We start from the raw sequence: 24,892 nt of genomic DNA, 5'->3' as shown, positions 1-24,892 counted from the left end.
TAGAGTTGTGGTGCCTCCTGTTTTGCTATATGGTTGTTAGACATGGATGCTCTCCAGTGACTGGAGATCAAGACTGGGCTCCTTCAGTAAAGAGAATCCGTGAGGATTGCTGATTTGACTTTGTGTCGAACGAGCAGTTGCTCACAGAGTCCCAAATGAGGCACATTACCTGCATTGTGAGGGAACAACAGTTATAGGACTAAGGCCTTGTGACGCAATTCCCCAAGGTTGATCCGGCTCACAGGATCCTCATTGTTGAGGACCCGAGTGGTTAGAGCAGACCAATGGGACGCCCATGTTAACACCTGGATGTGGCAAATAGGGGTCATTTCCAAGGGGTGAGACTGGACCATGTGTCTGCCTTGGGGATTGCCAACCAGGATCCTGAGCTGTTTCATCATGTGGTGGATACAGCAACGTGCTATACCAGTGAATGCTCCCCAACCTGACCTGACAGTTAGACACAGCCAAAGCTAATTTGTTTAAATTCCATAGAAAAGACCAGCAAATAAAAGTAAACTCAATGTTTCCCAATGTAGTTTGACTGTTTGATGCTGATGTATGTATACATACACACACTTGAGAAAACAGCAAAATGAGCACCTAGAATGAATCCAGTTTGAAACATTGAAATACATTTGGATGAAGACAGAGGGCAGAAAATCTTAAGATCAGTGGAGCAACCCCTAAAGATATTCAGTACAACAAAGGTCATACAACTGCAGTCTATAGGTGATGCTCACAGTGTTATGAAAACAGTTGTTTGTGTTACCGCATGCTGTCTAGCACTATATGGAGCCTTGTACTTACCTAGCAGACATCACTGTGCACTATCCATGTTATAAAAAGGTATCTGAGCAGGCTTATAAGGTGTGTCTTGGTGAAGTAGGATAGTGCTCCCTCCACAGGGACAGCCTAGATGTATGGATATATATCAAAACTGGCACACCAGAAGGGGGCTGTGACAGATTGAAAAGCCACTGTGCCATGCATGGCAGCCATTGTTACACCAGAAGTGTTCACACAGACCATATGTAATTGTCCTCTTAAAACAGCTCTGTGCCATGCATTGCCCTGGCATGACATCAACTCATTCACCATCAAAACCACAGATACCTTTAGTTGTGCCTCAAATGGACTGATTGTAGGAAGGAAAAAACCGCAGTACTGTTGTCTTGCCTTTAGTGATGAAAGAAGATTCTTCCTAGAAATGAGTGACGGTCATGTATATGTCCAGCAGGGACTTGGTGAGTGGTTACATTCATCATTCTATACCTACAACACAGAGGGTCTGCCCTGGACATTATACTGTGGACTGCCATCAGCTACAGTGCTTGTTTGCACCTGGTGTTTGTGGAGGGAACACTGACCAACACTAGCTATATCAGGGACATTACCCAACTGGTCCTGATCCTGTACTGAGGAAGCCTGCATTGCAGCACAGACAGGTCAAAGCTGCTATTACAAGTGACACGTTATGTATCATATAAACCACCTTATATTATAAGGAGTGTGTGATCATGTTCTTAACACACTCTGATGATTCTCTTACCTGAACCTCAGTTCTGTGGCCTATCGATTGTTCTCTCTCTGCTAGTGTATATAAGACAAATCAAAGTGAAGGGAGTAAAAACAAAGTAAAGTAGGCAGTTGATCAATGAGAGTAAAGTATGTATGAAGATATCCAAAAGTACAAATGAATTATTAAGGCAATAGTCTATAAGAAATAGCATATTATACTGAATTTTCAAGATGTAGTATTTAAGCTATCACAGAAATTTTAAGAAACTAGCCAAGCTGAATAAAGGTGAAACACCTGCGTCTGATGATCAGTAATGAAAGGTCACATTCTTTAATGACAGAAAGAAGTCCAGTGAAGGGTTTGCTCAGCATCTGGCACCAGAAGACATGTTCTCACCCAGGAAAGGAAGCCTTGAAAGATATGGTCTTGTAGGGTGTGTTGCAGCCAAGCTCAGTATATGAAAGACCCTAGTTTGAACTAAACCTGCAACAGTGTGGACCCTGTAATAGTTTTTTTATGAAGTACTGGGGCACTCTGCTTTGTACTGCATCTCTGCAGTTTCTTCTCTAAAACAATCTTGTCATAACTACATCACTGAAAAAATAGTGTAGTTAGCTGTGGATTCAATAAATATAAAGAAAGCTACTTCAAAGATGATTTATGAGAGCTAAGCTATTTTTCCTGATGGAATGGAAACTCTGAATTATAACAGGGTTTTTAGCAGTTAAAAATATTGGAATAAAATCTGATAAACACATGATATTACTTACCTTTGGTGGCTTGAAAGGATAATCTGTAGGAAAATGAATTGTTAGAAAGAACACACCACCTTGGTATGGGCTATCATTCTAAAGAAAGGAAAAGAAACACAGATCACACTGATTAGCCTTCAGCCTTTAGGTCTAAAAAGCAAAATGTCCATAACTACATAAATGAAAACTTATACATACCGGTCCCATGATTGTTGCCTGCCAGTGAAACACTGAAACATAATAAAAATAAAAAAAAGAAAATGAGTGAGGGCACCTAAATTCAATGTAAAAAAATGTAATTACAGTATATGAATTATAACAACTTTGCATCTAACCTCATAAGAAAGCCATACAATAACTATATTAAAACTGTTACATTTTTACGAAATGCAGGTTTAAAGTGTTTAGTTCACAAGTTCCTGTATTACTGACTGTTTAGTACCATTTGAGTCTGCATAATAAAATGTAACAATGTGCCAGAAAAAATGTCATATAGAAAAAGCCTGGCAATTAGTGCGACTTTGGAGAAGATACACTACTTCTCCAAACAGAGAGGAAATAGCTAAGAGTGCGTAGAGTATTTTATGAAGTTTACTGGGCTGTTGGTTTACTGTACAGACTTTAGCACAAACTAAATGTAGAGATCTGTCTGATTTAGTAGTAGTTTTCAATGTTATTCACTTTTTTTTTTTTTAAGAATCAACTACATTAAAAGGGTTTAAATGTATTTATTTGAAATGTAAATTGGTGTCTTAGTAGCCTCCTGAACACATGTAAATCATTCTTCTAACTTCTCATGTTCACTTACTATTCCTGACTAAAACTATCATTTTATCTTTTGGAATAAACATCTGAGTTTTTATTTTGATATGGGCCAGAGTGATGTGCACTGTTCTCAAAGGAGCTGCATTTCTTTTTCATCTAGCATAAGACACAAAAATGCTGATTTGCTGAGCAAAAGTGCGTAGAAGCAATCTCTTGCACTTCTCAAATTCTTACGGGGGAGTTTGTTATTTTTGTCCTTTTTGGCCAGTAAATATATTATCCTATTTCAAACATTATTCTTTTTCTAAGTCACATACAATAATAATTATTTTACATTGTGTTGTCAGACTACATAATCACATACTTTACCATGTATATTATGGTAGCTGTATACAGTACATGAAGTGTAGCAGCAAAGAAGAAAATAATTTTTTGTTGGTAGTTTCCAGTCACTGGTAAATACTTCCTTTGAAATCATCATCTTTAATTTCAAAGGGCATTCTAGCTTCCTTATGGGTTCAGAAAATAATCAGAATAAAATAGTTTCATGCCATCTGGTGAATTTGGCCAACTTACAGTCCACTTGGACTTGGATACGAGTCTGAAAAGTATTTTTACAGGCTTTACTTTCCTAAGCATTATGATAATGAAGTTGTAATGCTTCTTTAGACAACGTATTAGGTAACTTATGGGCGTTTTCATGTAGTTCACCTGCCAAAAGGTGGCCTGTAGAAAGAGGTGGGGGGCAGAGTTTAGGAGAGAGTTAAATTTTGTCTTTCACATTAAAGATTGAAGAATGACAATGGAGTTCTCTTTATGCTTCTAAATTTCAGGGTCAGCCTGACCTGCATTATAGGTAAGCATTTTTAAACCTCTCCATGACCATTTCCACACTTGAAAGTATGCCACATCTGCTCAAAATTTGCTTTACTCTGCTTAAACGTTGTGAAATATATTACATTATGAGTTTTTGTGATGCCTTTACATTATTGTTGCCTTTAAGATATGCCTATTTATGCTGCTCCCTGAGGCTTAAAATCTGATTTTTTGTTAATCTTAATCTTTTTCCAGATTATCAGTGCCTATGCTTTTAATGTAAACTCGTGGCAAAATGGCTCAATTTGGATGTTATATTGATAATGATAATACAGCTTTAAATTGGATTAGATACAGGTCCATTGAATTAATAAGAGCAAATTCTAAAATCCTCCTCCTAACATATAAACCAAACCAGTCATTTATCTGTGACTACATACAGAAACATACTTTAAAATCTTAAGGTGCTAGACTTCTTAAGGTTCCAAAGATAAATAAAACTACTGTAGAAAGTCGAGCTTTTGCTACTGGGCTTCAAAGTTGAGGAATGATCTGCCTGCTAGCATATATGATGCCCCACAAATCTCAGCAATACATTCCAGGCTGAAGATTCACTACTTTAGTAGACTTAATAATTAAGCTATTCATAACAGAGTTCTCTACCACCACCACATTTGAGTTTCTCTTCTCAATTTCCCACTGTGGTACTTCTTGCCACTGTTATAAGTGTTGATCAGCAAAATTCACGTAAATGTTTCTCACAACGAATGTGCTGTGTTCACCAGTGACCTTGTTTACCAAACATTTCCTGTAATTTCACCATGCAGCCGACGTGGACAAACTTTTATTTCCCCCGTGAGTCATGATGATTTTCAAGGCCAGCTCAACATCACATCTCTGTATCAACCATGCACAGAACATTCACATATGCGTAAAAGTATATTCCACCTCACATTTTACATCAATGCCTGATGTGCTTCACTGCCTGATATGTACACCAAAGGGATTTGCACCCACATGCATTAAAAAAAAAAACAGCATTTCCATTTGAACTGTGCCATAATGAGAATATTATGAGTACAGCCACCAAGTGTACAACTCTAATACCTATTTGCTCACTCACTCCCTGTCATATTGGCATGGCTAATTCGATATGCTAATCACGAGGCAGCACCATCAATCAAAACAAATCTTAAAAGGGTCACAAAAATCCCCCGCCAAAAGTCAGAAAACACATGAAACCAAGTAAGATCTAGATAATGAAAGATTTGCTACTATTTACAAAGCTTTTGTATCTTCTAGATGGATAAAAAAAGTGCAAAGCATCTCCACAGACAGATCAGAAACAAAAAAAGTCATGCCACCTGCATGGACACACAACTTCAATAAATGGAACAAGCCAGTCCCACTCTTATCACTGCTTAGCACGGCCAATGTGTGCCTCCAAAATTGTAACTGTATGGACACAACAGCACAATGAGATGTATGTTTTTTTAATTACTTATTGCCAGTTTGTGGCCATTTGTTTTTTGTTTGTGGTTAACATTCCGTCTGCGTTTTTTGTTATTTGAGATACAGTGGTGCTGTGGTTAGTACTGCTGCCTCACAGCTCAGGTCACTTTTTTTGGCCACAATACTTTAATCACTACAGCACAGTGGGCAGATGCTTCCCTAGCCCACAGGGACACTTAAAATGAAACTGCTTCATAATAATCCACTCAAAACTAGTTCAGTTCCTTGATCCTTATAGACTTTAGTACATATAGCAGAGCTTGCCTAAATTCTCAAATATTTCTGTGAATCTGTGGCAAAGCAGACTCAGAGAGGTTTGCTCATCCTTAACTGAAATACTTCCAAGTTACTATCAATACTCATGCATTGTGACATCAGATAGTTTGGGATTCAGCTATAATACAGGGATTCAAACTGTTTATTTTTAGAATGTCTAGGTATAGTAAAATGCCAGCTGGCCCATGTCATAAGAACTGTCACAGCTACCTACATGTTTATTTTCTCAAGGAATGCTGCTTACTGACTTTATGGTCAATGAGCCATATCTCAATTACAATGTTATTGCACTTTATATTTTTTTTATGTAATCATAGATGCAATTCGGGTTTACTATGTGTTTAATGTAATTACTGTAGTTTATGTCATAAGGCTTAATAATTGATCACTTACACATATTTACAGCTACGATGCACAATGAGTCTGTACTTAGTGAAGAGCACTACACAAAAAACACCAATATAATATAAAAGATTCTGTACAGTAACCAAAAAAACATCAAAACATCCCAGATTTGGTGTTTAGTGGCAAATACTTTTTAGGTACTGAATAATTATTATTATTTTGTACAGTACACTATCATAATAAAAATTACAAACTAATTATTACCTATAATACAAGCAAAGTTCTGCTAATATTTTTGAAATAGTTTTATAATAAGGAATACCAAGGAATATAACTGAATCTCTGTTGTTTACTTGGTAATACAGATGGCACTGATTGCTAATGTAAATGTCTTTTGAAATGTAAATTCGAACATATTGCTTTTTGAAGTTTTACAATAAGATGTCTGTAGCTATTGAAAATTACTATTTATTAGACTATTCAGCATTTCAAATAAACCGATAATCATTAACTTTTAAAGTCAAAACATCAGAAGGAAATAAAAGTCATTTAATTATGAGTTTCTATGTGTATCACATAGAACAAATTCTTTAGATAAATGAGATTTGACTTTATGATAGTTTGACTTACATTAGGCAACACAAACATGCATATTTATGAGGATGTCATTATTTGAAAAAGTCAGTGAATTCTCAGAATAGTGGAATGGCAATTCCCAGATTAAAGGTATATGAAAAACTGTGTCTGGAAGATTAAAGGTATGAAGACATTTTGATACTCCTAGCCTCCAAAAGAAACACAAAAACACTATTTGATTCCTATTTTCATTTGAGACAGATGAATATTCATATTCAGATACAACTGATGCTTGCATTAAGTTCAAATGAAATTTCACAGTGTGATTTGATACTGGACACTCTTACAACAAATTTATTGCTTGTTGTATAGATATGTACAAAGAAACTGCATACATTAAATAACAACATGATACATTCAAATACAATAAAATCTGTTTTATTTATGGGCTGCATTATCTTAATAGTTGCCTGCAAAACTGTGTGTTCCAAAACATGTTTTTGTGACTGAAAAACAACAATATATTTCAAGTAATTTCACTTTTTTAAATTTCTACTCACAGTCGTCTCCTACTGGTCCAGCAGAACACTGTGCAGGAGGGTCTCTTTGTAAGTCTGTAAGCTCCTGTCGAGAAAAAAAAAATCTTTTGTGAGACATTTGATACAGTCTTGATGGCAAACTTGGAGAAATGAAATACAATGTTATTTAGTGTAATAGTATTGTTTTATTTTATTTATTTTTTTAAAAAAGGACAGTTGATACATTTTCACAAAAAGAACCAATATGTTCTCATGTATACTTTGCCATTTATTTTGATCGCTATCAAAAAAAGTGGAAGGATACGGCAGAAGGATTCTCTTTCTCGAGTGGTCATGGAAGATTTGGGAATTCTGCAGCAAGAGGTTTTTGCAAATGATAGGGGTTCTGTCTAGCTTGGTATATCCCTACTGCAACTGTCATGAAGACAAGCAGATCAACAGTGAGTATTCATGCAATTAATAGACTCAGAATGCTACTTAAGAACATGGGGTAGTTTTAGAGGCCATTCAGCCCAAAACAGATCATCAATTCCCATTCCGCTTACATAGCATTACATTCTCAGACCTGCTTAATTCAATTCAAGGTCTGTGGGGACCAAAGACTATTCTGGTAGCACCGGCCATAAGGTAGGAAACTACTATGGACAAGCTCATCACAGGACCATAGTTTATCAAGTTCATATTTTTGAGGTAACATTAAAAACTATTATACTGTAGCATTTGTAGTGTGAGACTATTGTATGAAATGAGAAAAACGGCAATGAAGTAAAACTAATATATTCATGAATTAAATAAACCACAAGTGTTTTTTTTTTCTAGTTTAATTTTAAAGTGACTTGCATCATTTACTGACAAAACATGCTCATCCATGTGAGAACCTAAGGAAATAAAAAATAAATGTGGAGTATAAATAGCCTACTTTGGCTGTTACTACAATTTACTTGATTTGTCACTTTAGCTTATCTAACTTTTGCTAGTCAAAATAAATAATCTAACAGTGATACACATTGGGGCCAAGTAAGTGCAAAAATGGCCCCAGTCACATTACATTATTTTTTCTGGTGATTTCCAGTTGTAGCTTTCATTTAAATAACCTTAGCACGTCATGGATAGCTGTGGTACTACTAATAATAAAATGTGACATCCTTTGCAACTCAGTCACTGCTTTACAGCTAAGCACAGCTGAAGTGAGAAGTCTCCAGTGTGTGTGGAATTTTAAAATACTGAGAAAGGTAGGGGAGCCCTTTCAAATCTACAAGAAAAAGAACAACAATGGTGGCTTTAAGAAACAAATGAAAATAGGGGTCCTGGACCACACTAATAGAAGAGAGTCTGGAACCAGCACAAATATCTCTTTAAGATCTTGTCATACCATGACAGAGTGGAGAAAGAAAAAAGATCCTCCAAGTTAAGTAGCTGCCAAAATGCATGAGACTTGTGATACATTCTGTGCAGCAGAAAATGTAACACTGTGCTAAGACGTAGCAAGGCAGTCATTCAGTCCATCATTCCCAGCAATCTGACATTCTCAATGTGGCAAAGTCTAACAACTGCAGACTTTAAGTGGGACATGCTGTCTGACTCAGAGTTGTAAGGTGTGATGTGACAGTCAAGCCAAGATACCAACTCCCTCAGTATACTCATTCCTAGCAAAGAGTGAGAGAAAAGGTTCCTTTCCTGACTCTCCTACAACTGTAAAGCAAAATCATTTAGTTTAAATCACCAACTTTATACCTTGTTTTGCTATGTTGAAGTCTCCCCACCCAATCTTTTACACAGCCATTTATTCTAACAGAAATTCTGATATACTTGGGGAGTTCTGAAAATTAAAAGGTTTAAAGTAATTTGTTCCTCTATATTATTTTTCTTAAAATGTAAATATTAATAGCAAAAATACTGCCAGCCTTTGACTACATGCAACATGAACACATTTAATAGAAACTTTTTAAATAGGAGAACATATACTGTATATATATTTATTTAGTGCATTACCAGCAAGAAATTATAACTCAATTTGTGTCTTTTGCAACTAATTTGCAAAATTATACAATTGTATTTTTCACACTTTTTTTGGTAATTAATGATTTTAACAAATATACAGGTTGGTCCACTTTTCTGTAGCTCTGATGAAATAAATTATTTTATCACTCTAAATGTTACTTTATTATGTTTAACAAAACAAATTTGGGTACTGTATTTAAAAAAATATTTGCAACACTTAAAATGTGCACAAATCCTAGGCTTTTGAAAATGGTTGCACACTACTGTACATTTGGATAACAAACTACATAATTCATTTGTATGTTCACAGAAAGCTGGACTCTATCCAGGTAGTGATGTCTGCATGGTAGGAGCTAATCCTAGATGTGACAACATTCCCTTACCAGGCAAACATACACTGCAATACAGATTCACCTACACTTGGCCAATTTAAAGTTTCCGATTAACTGGGCCAGATTTGAACCCAATCTCCGGACACTGTGAGGAAGCAGCATTCACCGCTGTGACATTCTAAGGGCTCATTTATACTTCAAGCTCAGAATGCGTACGCGCACGTATCATGGCTGCCACATGTTCCCAGCATTCATTTGACGCGTCCTCTGAGCAGGCAGTCAGAAATTAACGAGTCAGTACCAGCAAAAAGTCGGGCGCAGTGTGATAAAAGTTGGAATGTTACATCAGAGTCTCTGTTTACTATCTACATGTGACAGAAAGCTGCTTTGAGGATCCTCCGGGATCGATATGCACACTTCGATATTTGATGAACAAGATGCATTCGTGGTGCTTTTTTATTCAAGCATCGCATATTCCCGATCGTAATGACACGATACATTTTAAGTCTCACATACCATCTTTTGTGCCTTCTTTTTTTTTCTGGGGCTTCCATCTAACCTGATAGCAGCAATCGCCACACAAAACACATTAAATGTATGATATTTCAACTCTCTGCACATTTAGGATCCTTGCATTTATACTTGATATCACTTTCATGATGAAATGCATTAAAAGTATGTATGTTACATTTTACAGATAAATCATTAATTTCGTTTAAATAATGAATACTGCTAATAATTACACACGTGAGTGACACGGTGGCGGAGCGGTAGCACTGCTGTCTCGCAGGTATTCTGTGCCTGGAGTTTGCATGTTTCCTGCTGGGTTTCCTTCCAAAGATATACAGATTTGGGGACACTAAAATGATGCCAGTGTATGTGTGAGTGCTTGTATTCACCTTGCGATGAGCTGATGTCCTGTCTAGGGATTGTTTCTGCCTCGTGTCCAGTGCTTGCTGGAATGGACACATCCCTGGATTGATGGATTTAATCATTAAACATCCTTTTCAGAGATATTGTGGTAAGGTGTCATCAGAATTTAACAAGTGTTCCAGGCAATTCAGAACACAGCGAAGCCAAACCTGTTCTCACCGTGATAATATCTTGCACTGCCACCTGGTGGATTCTTCCAGATTTACGTAAAGTACACGCGCAAGTATAAATAGTAAAACGCTTGCGTAGCAGGAGCGTCTGCTGGAGCATGCATTGCTTTGCGTGAAGTATAAACCTGGCATAAGGTGAGACTAATGTATTCAGTTAACGCAGTCTGAATTATGTATTTCAATTAATTCATTACCAAATAAGTACAAATAAAAAGCAGCATTAAACTGAGTGCAAGGATCAAGAGTAAAAGAATCTGAAAGCTTGTTCACGTGCTATGGAAAGTATGCAAAACATGCACTTTCCATTGGGAAATTTCAAAAAATTCCCTACCAAGTTGTTCCAAATGGGATAACAAAGACATAATTTTGTCACCAAATTTTACTAAGCTGTGACTAATGCTGAATCCTTGCTTCAGTTTGTTGCATTTGTGTTCTGTGTGAAGCAATGTGATACACACCTAATAGGTTTCCTAAGCATATTCACGGTCATGAAAAAACTAGTGCTTTTATTTGTCTGAATCAAACAGCAACAATGGCCTTGCAATTTTATAAAACCTTATCTGAATATGCAAAAAAGGAACAAATTGGGAAGGTGTGACATCTTAACTGGTAACTTTCCAGAATATGCGAGTACAGCAACAGCCACCTGCTTTCCTGTAAAAACTTTTTTTTTTTTTTTCTTTCAAAGCTGCAGCTGTAAAAACTTTTTTTTTTTTTCTTTCAAAGCTGCAGTAATTGAAACAGCATCAGTGTAAAGAAACAAGCAATAAAAGAAAAACGTGTTTTTGGATAAAAGGCTTAACTTCTATTCTGTGAAAGCATTTAATATGGCATTCCCAAAATTAGTTAGAAAAGTATGGGAGGTAAAAAAGTAAATGAAGATTAAAATTATAAAATGAAAATACAATCTTTTGCAACTTTATATTCAAAGTCTGTGCACAAGAATGCTGCAAAAATTAAACAACCCCATTTGCAATTTCATCTTCAAAGCCTGTGCGCAAGAGCACTACAAAACTGAACTGCAATAAAGCTGCAAAAATGAAAGGTAAAATGCAAATAAGTACTGGCACCATCTTCCACTCATTGAATTTTCATTTTCAGGTTCTCAACATGCAAATTGGACTGGTCAATGGGCAGGGACAACATGTGACAAAATCGTTTTTGGGAGTTACAGGCAACTTCTAATAAGAAACGGCAAGAGAGTTAACGGAGGTAGCAGATTGTGAGGATGAAAATTTTAAATTACCTAGATGTGAAATGATTTTAGATATAGTTGGAGATGTTGATGCATAGGGAAATGATGTATACATATGAGTATATATGACAACAATCTAAATGAGAACAGGACATTCAGTCCTATCCACTTAATTCTTCCAAAATAACATCAAGTCAAGTTTTGAAGGTACCTAAAACCCTATTGTCTACCACACTAGCTGGTAGCTTATTTCATGTGTCTGTGGTTCTCTGTGTGAAGAAAAAATTCATAATGTTTGTGCAAAATTTACTCTAAAATTTACTTTAAAATGTTTCTTATCTCAGGCTCAATCAACTGTGATAACTCCCTTCACTGTTTCAAACACTTCAATCATGTCTCCTCTTCATCTTTTGTATATATATATATATATATATATATATATATATATATATATATATATATATATATATATATATATACATACACACACACACACACACACATATATACATACTAGCCATGTGCGCCCAACTACATTGCGCGTGTTAAAGTTGTCTGTGAAGGGCTTCCTGTTTAAACGCAGCTGCCAGTCGTGAACTGGGCCCTACGTCGCACAGCATTGTGATTTTTTATAGGGAAACAAAATTACAAAAGAAAAAGCCTTGGACATTGATTTGATAGGAACAGCTTACTCGGAATCACTGTCCGAATAGAAATTATTTGGTGGTGTCTGAGCATTTCTGCTTCTGTCCGTTCATAGTCCATCTCGTTTTCACGACGCTGTCATTTCCTCTCACGATGTCTTCTCAACCTTTCTCCAATCTCGCAGGTTGCTTTGTGGCAATACAAAGAGTAAGGCAATATACACGGAGCAATGGTTATAAAAGGGGGATAGGATACAAAGGTATCCAGGCTCTTTAAAGCATAAATAGGGATCACTTCACTGACATGTGAGCAAGCCACAGTACAACTGTGAGATGTGCAGCACTCGCCGGCTACAACGTAACAATAATAATTTCTGGAACGTGCCGTTACGTTGTCATTCATTTTACCCACGGTGATTCTTTCATTCATATGTTACGTAGGCACGTACCTTTTATCTTCAGCAATCTCATTCTCTAACCCCTTTCGTTAATCCGGCACATTATTGACATCCGTGAGTAACAACAACGTACTAAACTGGAAGGTGGTCTACACATGCGTGGAATTAGCGGACAAAAAAAGATCAAGATCTAAATGAAGATCTCTTTAGTTAATTTAAAGAAAATCTATTTGTTTAGTTTGAATGTCTGTGTTTTGAGGTGTGACTGGAGTACTACAGTCTTCAGTAGTATAAGCCTGGGGGAAGATTCTTAATGCAATGCCTATGTTTTAGCTGTCTCTCTACTGCCATCTAGTGCTTCTTCTAATTCATTTGCGGACAAACAAAGATCAAGATCCAAATGAAGATATATATACTAGCAAAATACCCGCACTTCGCAGAGGAGAAGTAGTGTGTTAAAGAAGTTATGAAAAAGAAAAGGAAACATTTTAAAAATAACGTAACATGATTGTCAATGTAATTGTTTTGTCACTGTTATGAGTGTTGCTGTCATTAAGGATTTGATTATCATTATTTCTTTCAATCAGGTTCGTATTAGGAGGACGTGTTGTGTTCAAGTTACATTCCGTGTTTGTCAACCGTTGTAAAGATAACAGGTTTCATTCATCGAAGTGTTCACTACCCAAATCGCTACTTGTGAATCTAAGATGTTTAACAGGCATTCCTGGTATTAACTTGTGGATTTGCCTGCGAATATTTAGCGACAGCGTCTCTATGAACTTGTGGATTTGCCTGCGAGTTTAGCGACAGCGTGTCTATTAACTTGTGGATTTTTCTGCTAGTATTTGGCGGCAGCATCACAAAGTTGTTTCCGTCTAGTGCATCACAAAATGTACCACAATGTCTGACACGCCCCCTTTTTACTGTTTTCTCACAGCTTGGATTGCTGCTGTTATAATCAGTTTGAGTTTCATGGTTTGTTTCAATTATGTTAATATTTGCAGGACTTGTGTTGAAGTGACATTCGGAATCTGTCAAGCGTTGTAAGCATACAGCCGGCTTCATCGATAACTTTGCATCCAGTTTTTGAGAGTTGAAACATTCATAAACATTAAAGTGTCCACTACTCAAATCGTCACCTGTGAATCTAAGATGTTTACGAGGCATTGGCGGTTCTCCAAAGGTGTAAAATATTTGGCCATTTCGGTACACCTGAAAAGCGACAACCAAACAATTCAGTGGCAGCCATCAACTCGCATGCAGAAGCATAGGTGAAGGGCTTAAGCATTTCACTCTTATAGTGCTCCTGTGTAGTATAATTATCTCCTGTACCGTCATCAGTCCACATCTTGAACCTGTCCCAGTCAATCAATACATAAGATACAATGTTCCTCCAGATATCAAGATTGAGCCTGATATGGCCGTGCAATATGTAACATAGAGAATATAAAAGGCAGGCGGCATCTCCAGGCATAAAAACTACTCAGTGACAGTTCTTTGATCGATGGTGATCACCTCGATAGACATGTTAATGGGGGTACGGTTGGAACGGTAAAAGAAATGGGTACCTGAACAATGTAAACTAAGTCTAAAATACCTACACAATAACTATAAGCATAATAAAACAAACGATAAAACAGCGGAGAAGCCGTGGATTAAATAAAAAGGCTGCAGTTATCAGCAGGGTGACAATACCGTGGTGAAGCAAGAAAGGGAATAAACAGACCGGAGCAACGGACGGCCTTATATGGGTAGGCAGCCAATTACGTGGGAGGCGTGGGGATGGGGGATGCACCTCCGCCTCACACGGCGACCGAGCTGCAGGCTATGGACGTATATATGTACGCAAGTAGGATTCAGTTATGACTGTTACAAAAGTTAAGCAGGTTTCATTTCGAAATTCTAAGTGTAAGTAAGCTGTAAGGAATGAGAATGTCAAATTTCAGCCTTCTACCTACACGGGAAGTTGGAAAATTAGTAACGTTGGAAAGTTCAATATGGCGGCTGACAGTGGCGTCATACCACCGAAATAAGTATGTACATTGGTTTCGGTTAGTGCAGGGAAGCTGCCTACCAAATTGCGTGAAGATGGGGCCGTAAATAAGAAAGTTCAACATGGCGGATGTTGTTGACCGTTATCGACCATTATGACCTTTATGTGTAGAATTTTGAAATGAAACCTGCTTAACTTTTGTAAGTAAGCTGTAAGGAATAAGCCTGCCAAATGTCAGCCTTCTACCTACACGGGAAGTTGGAGAATTAGTGATGAGTGAGTGAGTGAGGGCTTTGCCTTTTATTAGTGTAGATATATATGATGTATCAATAACCTTTTTTTTAATTAAAGAAAATAAACTTTTGTGTGTAAATATATCTTTTGAGTGATATTAATTAATCATGATAATTAATTACAATTCATTTTTTTCTGCTTCAAGCCTTATCATAAAGGTGATGACATGATGCATAAGCTGATCCTTGGGGCTCCTCACGTACTACTGGGTTATGTCTTCTACTTTCCTTTTATATATTTATAACTAAGGCTGGCATGCATAAATGTTGCACGGTCTTATCTTAAAATAGCACAGTACAAATCTCATTTCTGATTGAAACTGTTAATTTAATGATCAATTTAGTTGCTGGGACTGAAGAATATTTTCTTTGTTGCACAATTAATAGCCATAGCTAGAAAATGACAAATACACAAATCATTTCTGTGCTAAATATTAAGTTACTTTATTAAGCAATAAAAAGCTGAAAAATACATAGTCTGAAAATTTTAAATACTCTAGATTACTAAGGAATGCATAAATACATAATATTGTAACACACATATCCAAAAATAGTTCACAAATATTTCAATGTGTATTTTAGTTAGTGAGTGTAGTGCTCTTCCACTTGATGTGTACTTTTTTGTTTTCTGCTTATGTGACTTTTTCCATTGAAAACTTTAACATTAATCGTTGTATCAATAATCAGTAAAACATAATGTTGCATCTTCTTTCATCAGTCCATTTATCAATTGATTCATTTTGTCACCCACGATTTCTGCTGCATAGTCTCAATTAGTAGAAGGCTATCCTTGCATATTCACCCACATTCATTCAAACTGGCCAATTTAAAGATGCAGTCAACCCACACAACATGCACATCCTTAGAATGTAGAAGACTTCAATAACCAGAGAAAAAGATCTCAGGGACAGAGTTGTGGACAGACATAAGGCAGGAGATGGATACAAAAAAATCTCAAAGGCTTTATCAATCCCAAGGAGCACAGTAAAGTCCATAATAAAGAAGCGGCAAGTGTTTGGTACTACTAGGACCCTCCCTGGATTCGGCCATCCGCCCAAACTGGATGGAAGAGCAAGGAGGAAACTGGTAAGAGAAGCTACAAAGAGACCAATGGCCACTTTGAAGGAGTTACAGGATTTTATGGCAAAGAGTGGTCATTGTGTGCATGTGACAACAATTTCACAAGCGCTCCACAATTGTGGCTTGTTCGGGAGGGACGCAAGGAAAAAGCCACTTCTCAAGAAAGGCCACATTAAAGCTCATTTGAGCTTTGCCAGAATGCACCTTGAAGATTCTGATGCTAAGTGGAAAAATGTCTTATTGTCAGATGATACCAAAATCGAACTATTTGGCCTCGATACCAAACGGTACACCTGGTGGAAATCCAATGCAACTCACCATTAACACACCATACCTACAGTAAAGCATGGAGGTGGCAGCATCCTGTTGTGGGGGTTTTTTTCTCTGCCACAGGGCCTGGGGTTCTCATTAGGGTAGAAGGAAAATGTATGGGGTAAAATAGCGTCAAATTCTTGAGGAAACCCTGCTACCCTCTGCCAGAAAGTTGAAGACGGGCAGAATGTTCACCTTTCAACACAACAACGACCTGAAGCACACAGCAAAATTGACACATAGTGGCTGAAGGAGAAAAAAGTGAATGTTCTCTTGTGGCCCAGTCAGAGCCCAGACCTAAATCCCACTGAAAATCTGTGGAAAGATTTGAAGATAGCAGTACACCAACACTCACCATCCAATTTGACTGAACAGTTCTGTAAAGAAGAGTGGGCAAATATTGCTCAATCTAGATGTGCAAAGCTGATAGAGATGTATCCCAACTGACTCAAGGCTGTCATTAAAGGAAAAGGTGGTTCAACAAAATATTGAAATTGGGGGGTAATCCTTTATTAATCTCAGTATGTCTTGTCTTTGATTTTTTTTATAATTTTTCTGAACTGTACTTGTGATATCTTTCACTTGGATGTTATAGGTTGCATTGAGTAAGTAAAGCTGGGAAGAAATATTTTTTGTGTGCGTTTTCATTTAAGGCTGTAAATCAAAAAAAAAAAAAAAAAAGGAATATTTCGAAGGAGGTGATTCTTTTCTATACCCAGTGTACAAGACGTCTTCAGCTCAACCTGTTTTGCAAGTTTTATTTATTTTACTACGACTATACAAGTGCCTTCTCCAGAACTGTTTACAGGCCTTGCACAGTTTCCAATGACTCTGAATTAGATCAAGAAAGCTTAACAGTGTTAAGTATATACAGTGCCTTTAAAAATTTGTAACCCAACCCCATTTCTTTCCCATAAATGACTGTCACAACCTGGGAATATGATCAATTTGTCTGCCAATTTCTATTGGCAAATGCAGCATTCTTTTTCTCAGTGCTTCCCAAAAAAGAAACCCATTAATAATTTAAATTCCGAAAACTGAAATGTCACCTATTTGTAAGTATTCATCCCATCTGTTCAGTATTTGGTTGAACCACCTCTTAACAGCTATTACTCCAATCAGTCTTTTTTTGTTAAGCCTCTATTAATTTTGTAAAATGTGATAAATCAAGATTTGCCCACACCCTCTTGTAAAATTACTCAGACTGTGCCACATTAGATGGGAAGCAACAGTGGATAGCACTTTTGAAGTCTCATCACAGATGTTTAATAGGATGTCTTCTTAAGAAGTCTAGGCTTGGGGGGCTATCAAAAATAGAGCCTGTTAAAGCCCATTGAGGCATTTCTTGTGTGATATTTCTACACAAGAAATACATTGTGGGTGTTGTTGCTGTTGTTAAGGTCAGGATTGTGCAACTCAAGGACATCAGCCTACTTCATTTTAAGCCACTCCATTACTGCTTTGGAAAAAAAAAAAAGTCATTATCCATTCTTCCCCATTTTAAATTTTCTGGTAAATCTGTCTGCATTGTGCAGCATTCATCTTCCCCACAATCTTGACCATACTACCATTCATGCCCTCCACCACAATATTTTACTATTGAATTGGTTTACCTGGCTGATGTGCACGGTTAGATTCATACCACACATGGCCCTCTGTGTTCAAGCCAAACAAATCAGCTGTAGTCTCATCAGACCACAAGACTTTGTGGCACATCTTTGCAGTATCTTCCATGTGGTGCATTGCTAATTTTTTTTTTTCATGGGTAAGAACATTTTTTTTTTGTGTTCTTTCTTGTCGCCTTTTTATAAAAGACGTTTTTGTTGAGTGCCTTGGGGATTGTCAAGCCATCAACATCCTCTCCATTCACAGTCACTGACTCAGTCAAAGTGACAATTAGAGTCACAGTTGCCTCTCAAATGCTATTGTTGTTCAGTGACTCGCCTTACTAAGTTAGTGTGGCTGTAGTTTGTTTCCTCTTTTGTATGAAGGACTGCACTGAAGCTCCAAAAAATATTTAGTTCCTTTGAGACAGTCTTGCACCCTTCTCCAGATCTGTGTTCCTACATACAGCTATCCCTTGCAAAATTATTAATATTAAAGAAATTAAAAAAACAAAAATGATTAACACTCACAACATAGTGCAGTTTCGAAGATTCACATGATGATGGTATAGTTATGAAATGAAATCCCCTGTGAACAGAATCCTGAAAGATGTGTAAAGTTTTGTCGTACCGTGACGCCTACCATGGGAATGCTTCCACAAATTGTTTTCCAATCCAGACAAAAATCACACGAACAAGTGGGTGCAGGACAAGGACATAAATCCAGAGAAAACTGAAATCCAATGGGTGTTATTGTAGTCCAATTGTGCAGTGAAGTGCTGAAACAAAACGACACTACCAACTGCAACACTGTTGGATTTTTATGGCTCACTTTTAAAACTAGCGCCCACCTCTTACAACCAGCCCTACAATGTAGTACACCTGGGGTTGCTTGGATTTGCAGTCCGTTTAAGTAGTGCTGCTACAGCGCCATCTGTGGAGTTCTGCAATAGATAGCAAAACCCACAAAATAACTTACATTAAGTTATTGATGACAAACCAGCAAATGGGCAGATCCGCAAATTATAAACCTGAGAATCTCAAGGGATTATCTATAATTATTTGCCTGTCTTATTTTGAATGGTTTGTTTTGTTTTCATTTTGATTTGCATATTGGAAACAAACAAGGTCTAACATAGACTTCAATGAGACAGGGGAGAATTCATACTCATAAATTAATTGAGAACAGGTGATCCGTCAGGTCGAGACCATCAACAAATTAAGTTAACCTTATATTTACAAAGATTATGAATGCTTTTTAAATCTCACAGTTTTGACTATTCCCTTTCCGCAAATTTTTAAAAGATTTTGCATTTGTTTATTTTGATCTGACATGATGTACACTTGCTGTACACATTTCGAAGAATCTTACTTTAATATAATTATAAGTTTAGAATCTGGGAATTAAAATGTAAAAATAGACTTGGGGTGTTAATATTTTTTAAGACATTGTATGTGTATTTTTTACAACCACTAAACACTACACAAACATCTATCATATTTCAACAAGTTCAGCACTATCTGCCTCAAATACCATCCATGAAACGTATTTTCTTTTCATGCAACACACTAATAGACTGATATGGAAAATTCTTGCATTTAACTTAGTTTATCATCATCATGTTATTATGTATCATGTATTTAGTGGTGCAGAAGCAAAGAAAAATATGTCACCAAAACAGCACTGGACTAGTGGGCTGCATTCTCAGAGCAGCAAGCCAGCAGAAAAAGCAAGTGCAACACGAATTTTCTAATAAATCTCAAGAATAAATTAGCATTTTATTAAATAAGCCAAGTTTTATTTATTTATAGCCTCTTACATTATTTAATTGGCCTTATGCTCAAGGAAAAATTATCTGTCCTGTTATCACAGCAAGTCACTAATGATAACTATGTGATAATAACTTTAGCTGTATTATTATGAATTATGCCTTTAATAAAATTAACAAATAAAAGTGGACAACAATAGTCTTGCTCGTCAATTTCTATGAATGTAATCATTAAAGTATGAATATGCTACATTCAGCTTCAAATCTGAACATGTCAAGCTGATTAAACACTAGTCAAACTGTGCTCACTGAGAGAAACCCTCCATATCAAGCCAAGCTATTTTGAGACCCAGGAGTACAACCCTGGTATGACCAGCATGGCACACCATTTTTGCGCATGCACACAAATCCACATTGACTCCATCTCACATCTAAATATAGGTCAGCCAGCAATGCAAAAAATTAAAAGAAGCAGAAAGGGAGTGTGAACATATGTTATGCGAGGAGCATCTTACTCCTCTGAGATTTAGCAATCCTTTTCCCAAAGATTGCTGAAACCGTTTATGGTTAGTCTGAGAACTGTCACATTTAGTTTAATTATTTTTTGTTTTTCAAATATATTCCATTTATATGAGCCATGAATTAATTTGCTATTTGTTCCCCTCAAACATGGAAAATACAAATGCGTTTCATGTTTCAAAGTGAAATTAATCTATGATTTAAAGCATGTAAATAAACACACGTACACACATTCAAGACAGGCAAAGGCACTAAACTATATTAATAGCTCTTGGGAATGTTCACAACACACAGTGATCATAAGAACAGAAGTGTAAGGAAAACCAGGTGGGACAGAGGAATCTTTATGCAGGCTTTAAACTGTGCTTTATTTTTTTTTAAATAGCCATGAATTCATAGAAAATAAGAAATTTGACATGTGAGGAGACTATTCAGTCCATCAAGCCCATTTGTTTAGCTGATATCTAAACTGCCCCAATATATCATCCTGATGTTTTTTAAATGTTGTCAAGGATTCTGCTTCAACAACACCTCTTGACAGTTTGTTCCACATCCCCAGTGCTTTCTTTCTTGTTGCCCTTTCATAAAAGACTTTTGTGGAGTGCCTTGGAGATTGTTAATCCATCAGCATCCGCTCCAATCACATGCATGACTCACCCTTAAGTTGAATGAATTCTGACAGATCTACTTTCTCAATACCTTCTGAGAATTTTGAAGACCTGAACCAGGTCCCCATACGGTTTCCTCTGCTCAAGAATACAACAGGTTTAATTCTCCGAGTCTGTCAGAGTATGACATGTCCTTAAGTCCTGGGATACAACTGGGTGCTCTCTTCTTCACAGCTTCAACTGCAGTTATGTCCTTCATGTTGTGGGGTGATGACAACTGCACACAATACTCCAAATGTGGCTTTACTAGCGCATTATATAGTGGGAGCATAATGTGCCTAGATTTATATTCAACAGCTTTTACAAAATAACCTATCATTATTTGCCTTTTTAATTGCTATTGCACATTGTTTAAGATGATGAAAGCGCTCAACATAAACATCTAAATCCTTTCAGAGGCTGATTTCAGTAGGGCAGCATCTCCTTTCTTGTATAAAAAGTGTTATAAAAAGGGAATGCTACCCGTTAATTAAGACCGTAGTTCTGTGCCCCATAGCTTCAGTAATATCCATTCACTGTTTGCTTTAATGTTTTGGATTTTTTCCTAGATAACCTTTCTTGCTTTCGAACAGGGCCTTCTATTCTTGGCTGTGGTGATATCTTTGGACAGAAGGACGATTAAACAAGTATTTTTATTCACTTAATTTCTAGCTTCAGACCCCTTTTTCTGGCACAGCTTTTCTCACAGCACTTAACTCCAACTGCCAACCTGAGCCCACTTCCTCAAGATGACTCATGTGACCTTTTCATCTGCCCCCAGAAGTCAATTTCAGAATTTTCTTCTCTGAACATAAACTTTAAAGACACAAACTAACAGGGTGATAACTAGCACTTCACAACACACCTGTCCATTATTATAGAAATTAAGTTAAACTGAACACTGATTAATGTGACCATGTCATGTTTAAAATTTGCCTTTATATTTTTGATACAATTTCTGAAGAGCTGTAGAAAAATACTTACAGAGCACATCGTTATTCACATTATACTAACAAACACTTGGTAGGATTCCCTTTTTGCTCATAAACCAGACTCAGTTTTTAATGGCATGGATTCCACGAGATGTTGGAAATATTCTTTTTAGATTCTGGTCCATGCTGACATGATTTCATCACACAATTTCTGCAGATTTGTCAGCTGCACATTCAGGCTGCAAATCTTCTGTTCTCCCACATCCTAAAGGTGTTTTACTGCATTCAGATCTGGTGAATGGGAAGGCCACTGAAGAACACTGAACTCGTTGTCATGTTCACAAAACCAGTATGAGATGACTGTTGCTTTCTGACATGGTGCATTACCATTCTGGAAGTAGCAATCAGAAGATGGGTAAAGTATGGCTATCAAGAGATGCACATGATCAGCAACAATACTCAAGTAGGCCAGGACATTCAAGTAATGATTGGTAAGTATTAATGGGCCCAAACTGTGCTAAGACAACATTCACCACATAAAGACACCACCAAAATCCAAGACTGTTGACACAAATCAAGTTGGGTACATTGATTTACACTGGTGGTGCCAAATTCTGACGCTATAATTTTTGTGCCTTAGCAGAAACTTGGTTTCATCAGACCAGGCTACTTTTTCCACATTTTAACTGTCCAGTTTTGTTGAGCCTGTGCTCAATGCAGCCTCAGCTTTCTCTTCTTGGCTGACAAGAATGGAACACAACATAGTATTCTGCTGTTTTAGCCCCACTTGCCTCAATGTTTGATGTGTTACACATTCCAATATGCTTTTCTGCTCAGCACGGTTGTGTTTATCTGAGTTACTGTAGCTTTCATGTCAGTTCAAACCAGTCTGGCCATTTTCCTCTGACCTCTCTCATCAACAAGGTGTTTCCATTTGCATCCTGCCACTCACTGGATGTTTTCTGTTTATCGCACCATTTTGAGTAAACGTAAGAGACAGTTGTGTCCAAAAATTCCAGGAGATAATCAGTTGCAGAAATACTTAAACCAACAATCATGCCACAGTCAAAACAATCACCAAGATCACATTTTTCCACATTCTGGTGTTTGATGAAACTCCTGGCTTATATCTGCAGTATTGTATGCATTTAACTGCTGCCAGATGATTGGCTAACTAGATAATTGCATGAATAAGCAGGTGTGTGCGTCTATTCCTAATAGGCTTCTCAGTTATTGTATATTATTATAACTACTGTTAGAAACATATACACAATAAAACAGGTCCAGAAGTATAAACAAATAAATAAATCTATATTAGATGAATAGATAAATGTTGTAAAGTTGACTTTAAACCTTAGTATGCAAGGATTACTCAGGAAGAGTCATATAAATAATTTTACATTTATCCTGAGTGTGTGATGCTCTGATAAATTATGTTCCATAATCAAGGATATACTGTAGAAGTATGTGAAATACACATTGTTTCCTGGTATTAAAAATAAATATTATTTGTTAATTATGTGAAAGCCATACAGTATACACATGCAGTCCGAGTCATGTTTAAAAAGAAGCTAGAGCAGTTACAAGAATGGGTACATCACTCATAAGTAAGATAGCCTATGTCTTTTGTAACCAATAGTTGTCACTAAATTGTAAATGTGGAATTTTTTTGTTATTTATTGACAAAACCAATATATTCAATACCATACATTCAATAGAGTAATTGTAACTGTTGTTATCATACTTAGTGAGGTATAGGAAGAGACACTGATGTACACTGCTCTTCTTAGTTTGTTAATGATATCTTCTTTCTGGGAGGCAAATGTGATTTTGGCCTTTTTGATGCCATTAGAGCGATTGCTTCATAAACATCTTCCTCATTCTTACACATTAAAAAATTCAGTTTAGTTTAATTGTAGGTTTTTAATCTCAACCTTTTAAATCACAAGCTAAAAGTTATTTCTCTTCATCTAGTATGTCCATCATGTCGTCTTAGAAAGGAAGCACCTTATCTCAAGATACCCGACACATTGTTTAAACATGGCACAATTTGCATAACTGATAATTCTACAAAATGGTCAAGTCAGCCAATGAATAATGTTTTGGAGTTGAGTAAACTTGAGCATGGGAAAGGTGCTATATAAATAAACTGTATTATTATTATTAATAATACGAAAAACTCTCATTTATTGAATTGCAAAAAAAAATATTTTTATTAAAAATAATGTAAAGGACTAAATTACAATAGTTGACCAACAACAAAAAACAGTAAGTGGCTATACATACAGTACATTTATGCAGAGTAATGCTCTGGTTATAAACACGGGGAGAATTTGAAAATATTTCTTAAGTCCTATTGCTCTCTTCAAATCCCTCTTCAACAGCTGCACGCTAATTTTGCTGCAGAGAGATGATTTAGGAAGAAAAAAGTGTAAGACATTAAATTAATACATGAGGCTCACAAGTTTAAAGGAAAATTGTGGAAAAGTGGGGTGTGCAAATGCAAACAGAAATGGATAATTTTGCACTAAAAAACAAGCTTGTGATTTTTCAAGTTAAAGCTATTTTTCCACAATAATAATCTATATCTATCTATATATATATATATCTATATATATCTATATATCTATCTCTATCATATATATATATATATATATCTATCTCTATCTATATATCTATCTATATATATATACATATAGATATATCTATACATATCTAAATATATATCTATACATATCTATATATATATCTATACATATCTATATATATATATATATATATATATATATATATATATATATATATATATATATATATATATATAAATTCACTAAAGACAAGACAGCCATGGAAAGCACACTGGAAGGGGCGTGGATTCACTAAGCCGCCGACAAGTAAGACACCTATGGCGCACACAGGAAGGAGCCACGCCCACCAACTCGGAAGCGATGACACAGAAAAACCGGC

The 24,892-nt window shown here is 36.4% G+C and overlaps 1 protein-coding gene across 2 annotated transcripts in view; it reads right to left on the bottom strand.

Moving 5' to 3' along the window:
* The window catches only part of ube2d4 (ubiquitin-conjugating enzyme E2D 4 (putative)), a 51,820-nt gene that overhangs the window by 8,840 nt on the left and 18,088 nt on the right, over positions 1-24,892 (bottom strand). Inside the window, exons 2-4 of one of the 2 annotated variants that reach the window (XM_039768545.1) lie at positions 7,125-7,188; positions 2,473-2,504; positions 2,293-2,370 (exon numbers count right to left, since the gene is read on the bottom strand). In XM_039768545.1, the coding sequence (XP_039624479.1) occupies positions 2,293-2,370; positions 2,473-2,504; positions 7,125-7,188 (174 nt within the window). Of the gene's footprint in view, positions 1-2,292; positions 2,371-2,472; positions 2,505-7,124; positions 7,222-24,892 lie in introns of those variants that run through there. The other variant, XM_039768544.1, reaches the window with a different exon arrangement.

The sequence above is a fragment of the Polypterus senegalus genome, chromosome 11 (genome assembly GCF_016835505.1).
Source record: "Polypterus senegalus isolate Bchr_013 chromosome 11, ASM1683550v1, whole genome shotgun sequence".
NCBI classification, from domain to species: Eukaryota; Metazoa; Chordata; class Cladistia; order Polypteriformes; family Polypteridae; genus Polypterus; species Polypterus senegalus.
This window is presented reverse-complemented; position numbering and strand designations above follow the sequence as displayed.